Source organism: Euleptes europaea, chromosome 20, assembly GCF_029931775.1.
Source record: "Euleptes europaea isolate rEulEur1 chromosome 20, rEulEur1.hap1, whole genome shotgun sequence".
Classification (NCBI taxonomy): Eukaryota; Metazoa; Chordata; class Lepidosauria; order Squamata; family Sphaerodactylidae; genus Euleptes; species Euleptes europaea.
The window spans coordinates 616,470-622,680 of NC_079331.1; the positions used below are offsets into that span (position 1 = coordinate 616,470).

General features: G+C 59.2%; 1 protein-coding gene across 1 annotated transcript in view; it reads right to left on the reverse strand.

Annotated features, from left to right (window-relative positions):
• The window catches only part of ALDH1A2 (aldehyde dehydrogenase 1 family member A2), a 32,921-nt gene extending 27,033 nt beyond the window's left edge, over window positions 1-5,888 (reverse strand). Inside the window, exon 1 of the mRNA XM_056865685.1 lies at window positions 5,772-5,888. Coding sequence (XP_056721663.1) covers window positions 5,772-5,888 — 117 coding nt within the window. The remainder of the gene's footprint in view (window positions 1-5,771) is intronic.
• Window positions 5,889-6,211: the final 323 nt, after the last annotated feature.

The following is a 6,211-nucleotide window of genomic DNA, read 5'->3' on the forward strand; positions in this document are numbered from 1 at the left end:
GCCCGGACACTAGTTCAGGACCGCCCCCAGATAGCCTCTGCCTGAGGAAGCCTGCCTGGCCTCCCCCTCCCTGAGAAAGAATGCAGTGTGTGTCCACAAGGACTCAGAAGACACAGAGACCCCTCCACTCGGTGCAGCTGCCTGCCTGCCCTGGGAACCGTCTGAAGGAGGCAGCCCCCTTTCCCCGGCCAGAGCTTGGGCTGTAGCTAGCCTCCTCTGCAAGGAGCGTCCCCAGGGCCCACAGCTGCACAGCAGGAGCGGAGGAGCACAGAGACCGCCTGGCGGCTCTTCTCACCAGGGCTCCCTTCGAAGCAGAGAGTCGCCTCTGGCCGGTCCTTTCCCAGAGAGCACCATGCGGTTCTGAGCGCACCCCCTGGAAAAGCCAGGAGCGATTGCCCAGGCCAGCAGAAAATCACCTTTTTGGGTTGCCCAGAGGAACTGGACAGCGTGGCCAGGAGAGGCCATGTGAAGAGGCCAAAGGAGCAAGAAGGGGCCCTCCCCCATAGTTTGTTGCCCATCAGACTGCAGGGGTCATCTTAATAAAAACAAGCCCCACAAGGGCTTTGCTGGCACTGTGCCCCACTCAGGAGGAACCTCAGGGTGGGGAACAGCCTTCATTCACAGCCCATGAAGTCAATCAACCCTCCCAAGTCAGGAGACAGACTCCGGTTTTCCAAGGGGCACGCTCCAGATGAATCAGGTCCCTTCCACACGAGGATCGCAGGCGACGGCAGAAGTACCACTGTGGTTTCACACAGCACTTAAGAAAGTACTGTGCCAACCCTGCCATGCCCAGCCCATCTGCCAAGGGGAGAGTGGGTGGTGCATTTGCCAAGGAAGCCACACTTCTATGCCAGCCGTGTTCCCCAGTGGGTTGGCAGATGAGGGCTTTCTCGTTGCATTCTGTAGATCTTTAAAGTCTGGTGGGGGGGGGGGAGCTGCCAAAAATCCTAGCTCCACCCCCTTCTTGGAACATAAAATGGGCAGCGTTCTAATCAAGTCCAAGCAGCTTTGCATAATTCTGCATACTCCTATGGCATTCTGGCCAATTTCAAACAGCTTTAGGTAACAGACAGATACAGATTAGGGAGTCAACGCTATTCTGCTTTTCAAGGGATCTGTCAATCATGCTATTTAACTGAAGACCAAAACAATCTCTACTTGCAAGTAAAAATAACAAAAAAAAAATACTTTATTGCTTAAGTGAAACTACTCGTTTGACCCAATGGCCTTGAGCAGCATAAAGTTAACAACAATTCATTCATATTATTATTATATCTTACTATAACTCGAGAGATAACAAAACATTGAGAAGCTTACATCGCCCCCATCACTAGCATAATCAGCCCTGTCATTAAACATTTCTAGATCGTGTTTCTTCTCTGCAACCCCAGACTGTTTCAAAGTCCTTAGGGAAGGGATGATTAAAACGGCAGGGAGTGGAGGGGGGGGCATCAGCAACCAGGCCAACCCATCCCTCCTCCTAACCATCTACAGCACTGTCACTTTGCTAGTCTACTCTGGACAGGCTAGCAATGCAAATGCATTTGGAGTCAAAAGAACTCTTCCCAACCAGCTCTGGAAAAAATATGGGAGGACAACATGGGAAACACTGGATGGCAGCCAGTGCTGCTGTGAAGTCTTCTGGGTCCTCCAAAATAGTCACATGAAAAAGCGACAGCCGTTCCTGGCAAAACAGCCTCATGAGGAACCAGCCTGATCACCAGGCTAGCCAGTTTCTGAGAGGGAGAAGAACATAATTCACACCCTTTGGATCCTCCCAGGACTCTGCCGAGGCAGCATACAAACATCCTGAGTAAATGAAATTAAGATACAGTGAACCTCCAGAATGTCATAAGAACATACAAAAAGCCCTGCTGGATCAGACCCAGGCCCATCAAGTCCAGCGGTCTGTTCACACGGTGGCCAACCAGGGGCCTCTAGGAAGCCCTCAAACAAGATGACTTCAGCAGCACCATCCTGTCTGTGTTCCACAGCACCTAAGATAATAGGCCTGCTCCTCTGATCCTGGAGAGAATAGGTGTGCATCATGACTAGTAGCCATTTGGACTAGTAGCCATGGATAGCCCTCTCCTCTATGAACATGTCCGCCCCCCTCTTAAAGTCTTCCTAGTTGGCAGCCATCACCACATCCTGGGGCAGGGAGTTCCACAGTTTAACTATGTGTTGTGTGAAGAAATAATGGCCTCCCACCTTCCTTAGCCTTTCCTTGGAGGGCAGCTGCTCCAAACCTTTGACCATTTTGGTCTCTCCCTTTCCTAGCTCAATACCGCCCTTCCCAAGCCAGGATGACCAGAACTGCACCCAGGAATCCAGACGCAACTGCCCCAAAGGATTCAGAAAACACTTGCTGTTACCCCTTTCCTGGCACTACAATCTCATCCGCTATTAGAATTCCAGCCCTAATTACAAAAAGAAGCAAAGGAGGAAAGGCCCGGGAGTGTCTACAAGCCGCCCAGGGAAGCCGGGAAGTGTTCTGGATTGTCTCAGCATAAAGAAAAAAAGAGAGCAGGAGACGGCCTGGAAGAGGGCGGACGGAGAGGATTCCAGGGGCATCCTATAACTCCTAGCTATAAATCCTGTAGGGAGGACAGGACAGGCTGGGGGAGGAAGGCCAAGGGTCCTTTCCCCCCAGAAACGGCTGCCAGGGAAGCGCACGAGATGAGCCTCGGATCATAAAACATGAGCCCCACACGCCATGGCGACTCTACAGGGTGGCATTTGGAATAGGGCGGGGGAGAAGGCTTGGCCCTGCTCACTTTGACCCGTTCCCACGTGGGCTCCACTTTCAAGCCTTCTTCAAACATTTTCGGTTGTGAGGTTTTTAAGGAATTGGGGGTTGGAAGCGTAGTGGGAGAAACAGCTGCCCCAGGGCCTGGGGACCTGGTGCTGAAGGAGGAAAAGGACGCTCGGCCAGGACCAACGCTACGGAGGCCCTCCTGGGGCTGTGTGGTGGTTAGAGGGTCCCGGGTGCAAATCCCCACTCCTCCCTGGAAGTTTGCAGGGTGACTCTCAGCCTGACTTACCTCTCAGGGTGGTTGTGGGGATAAAACGGAGAAGAGGAGAAAGAGCAAAGCTGCTTTGGGTCTCCTCTTTGGAGGAAGGTGGGTGTAAATAAATAAATACATAAATAAAATAAATTTCCTGGGGAAATGGTAAAAGTCCCCATAGGCTGATGTCAATTGAACATGAGGGTGTGTGATGGATGTCTACGTTTCTTTGCTGGATATAAAGAAAACCCAAGTGTGCTTTGGGACACAGGGGGGCTTCTTCAAGGGCCCGGGATGGTCAAAGCCATTCCCGCACGTCAAAAGTTAACTACCCACATGTTACCCATGTCCGCATGCTGGCAGGGGGTCGAGTTGGCGAGACGGGCCGCTCTCCGGGTGCCAGAGGGTGGGCTTGGGCTCAAGAGCAAGCAGATTTGAAACGCCCCGCCTGACTGTACGAAACTGGAAGCTGAACAGCCAGGAAGCAGAAAGGAAAAGGAGAGTCGCGCCGGCCGCCCCCCGCCTCCTCTCCCGGCGCGCCCAGGCGGATCACAAGAGCCGCGGGCCAGGCGCTCCTCGGGACGCGCCGGCGGAGGGAGGGAGGGAGGGGGGCTTCGGGCGGCTTCCCCCCCCCTTGTCCGCTTCCCCTCAACCGTCCGGCTGCGAGCCCGGCGGAGACTCGCGTCCCCCCCACCGGCAAAGGGATTCCCGGGCGGCGGGCAGCGAGCCGGGCAGCCCCCACCCCGGCTTTTCTTGGCGTTTCTTGAGAAGAAAAAGAAGAGTTGGGTTTTTCTATGCCGACTTTCTCTGCCGCTTAAGGGAGACTCGAAGCGGCTTACAATCCCCTCCCCTCCCCACAACAGACACCCTGTGAGGGAGGTGAGGCTGAGAGAGCTGTGACTGGCCCAAGGTCACCCAGCTGGCTTTGTGTGGAGGAGCGGGGAAACCAACCCGGCTCTCCAGACCAGACTCCACCGCTCCAAACCACCGCTCTTCACCATTTCACCACGCTGCCTCTCTCAGATTGGGCTCGTGGCCCCTCACCAAAGGGTCTCGGGGCCACTTGCGACATGAAAATAGCACGAATGCATTCAAAACTGTATAAAACAGCTAACAAACACAAAGTATTCACACTGAAAGACTAACATCGGTCGCTTGCGCCGCCCCACGAATTAAACACCCCACACGTGTGGATGACGCTTCAAAGTCTAACTGAGGCCCCCCATTCGGCCTGGCCCGCCCGGAGGAAACTGAAACGCGCCCGGGCTGCAGGGGTGCCGTCGGGGCCACAGCCGAGAAGGCCTGGTGGCAGCGCTCCTGGCCAAACTGGGGCCAGGCACCTGGAGGAGAGGCGGCCCCCGGGTTACCAGGGTCCCAGGTGGTTCAGGGCTTGACAGGTGGACCCCCAACACCTTGAATTGGATCCGGAGACCACTTGGTCGCCAGGGGCAGCTGCCGGAAAATTGGAGCAACATGAGCCCACCGGGATGCCCCCACCTGGCAGCTGAATCCTGGACCACCTGCGGACCCCCACGCGTTTCCAAGGGTAGCCCCAGGCAGAGCGAATTACAGTAGTCTAATCTGGAGGTGACTTTTGCGTGGATCACCGCGGCAAGGTCTGACCCAAGCCAGCCAGGAGCCAGCCGGCGGGCCTGGCCCAGGTGGGGAGGGCAGAGACCCCCCCCCCAAGGGGAGACCCAGCCTGGAAGATGGCGGGTGCCGCAAGTCTTTTCCTAGGGCTGATGCCCAGAATTGCCCTTTCAGGAGCGGTTTGGGACCCCCCTGCGCCCCCAACTCCATCCCTTTTCCCCTTGAAAAGAGCCTGCGGGGCGTTGAAAAGCAGCCACAACAATTTGCCTCCCCCCCTCGCCCCCCCTCGGTCAAGCGAGACATCACCGCCTTGGGGGGGGGGATAGAATCACGTGTGGCTGACCCACTGAGGGCTGGGGGGGCAGGGAAAAATTCTCAAGACAGATGTGAACTGATGCACACAACTCCCCGCGGCCCCGATCCGGCACTTCGCCAGCTGGAAAGGCGCAAACCGCCTCCCGCCCACCATAAGGCGAAGGGAGGACCCGGAGCCAGACTCGGGCTGGATCGTGCCCACCGCCGCCTGCAGCAAGCGAGCGGCCCTCCAAGGCCCGCAGGTGTCCACTTGGGGCTCCCCATGGGGCGGGGGCTAAAACGTGCAATTGGATTTTCATTTGGTCCGGGGGAACAGCAGCAGGCGCAAGAGGGGAATCAGGTCGGAAGACGGAATCCAAAAGCGGACAGCCGACCGCTCTGTTGGCAGCCAGGGATATTGGTGTGTGTGTGGGGGGCTTTTAATGGGCTCCCCCTTTTCTTTAGTTCTGGGTCTATTTGACCCAAAAACAAAAATCCCCTTTCCCCGCGCCTGGAAGGGGCGAACCGCGGCGGAGGCGCAGAGGCGCGGGCGGGCAGAGCCGGTGCGCCAGCCGGCAGGAGCGCAAGAGACGGGCACCGCCGCCGCCGGGACCGCAGCACGCCGCCCCTCCAGCGCGCCCGTGCGGATCGCGCCGCTCCCGACGCCTGCGGGTCCGCGCCCGCTGCCTTGGGGTCCCCCCCGACGAGGCGCAGCTGAGGGAGGGAGGGAGGGAGGGAGCGGGCGCTGAGCAGCACCTCGCCTGAGCATCCTGACCCGCGTGGCCGGCAGGCGTGGGGCCGTGCCGCTGGTTGGACGCCCCGTCCCCGCCAGCGAGACCCTCGTGCCCTGCGACGCCCCCCACGCCCCCCACCCACCTGGGTGTGCTTGATCTCCAGGCTGAGGGCGGGCGAGGGCAGGAGCTGCAGGGAGGCCATCAGGGCGGCGGGGTCGGCCGGCCGGCCGCCGGGCCGCTCGAGCTGGCTGGAAGCCATGGTGGCGCCGGTGGGCCCCGCCGTCGAGCTGCTGCTGGCCGCTTGAGCGCCGCAGCCTGGGCGGGCGTCCCCCGTATATAGGCAGGTGTCAAGGCAGGGCGCTCCCTCCTCATTGGCCGCGGGGGGAGGGCCGCAGAGGCAGGGCCAGCCCCCCGCCCCGACGCCGCCGGGGGCTCGCCCGCGCCCCCCGCCCCGCCCCGCCCGGCCGCGCCTCCGCCCCCGCCCTGCCAGCCGCTGGCCGCCCTCGGGGCTGCCGGCGATCGGAGCGCCCGGGGCCCCCGAGGAGACGCGGCAGCGGCGAGTCCGGCCGTCCGGCCGTCCGT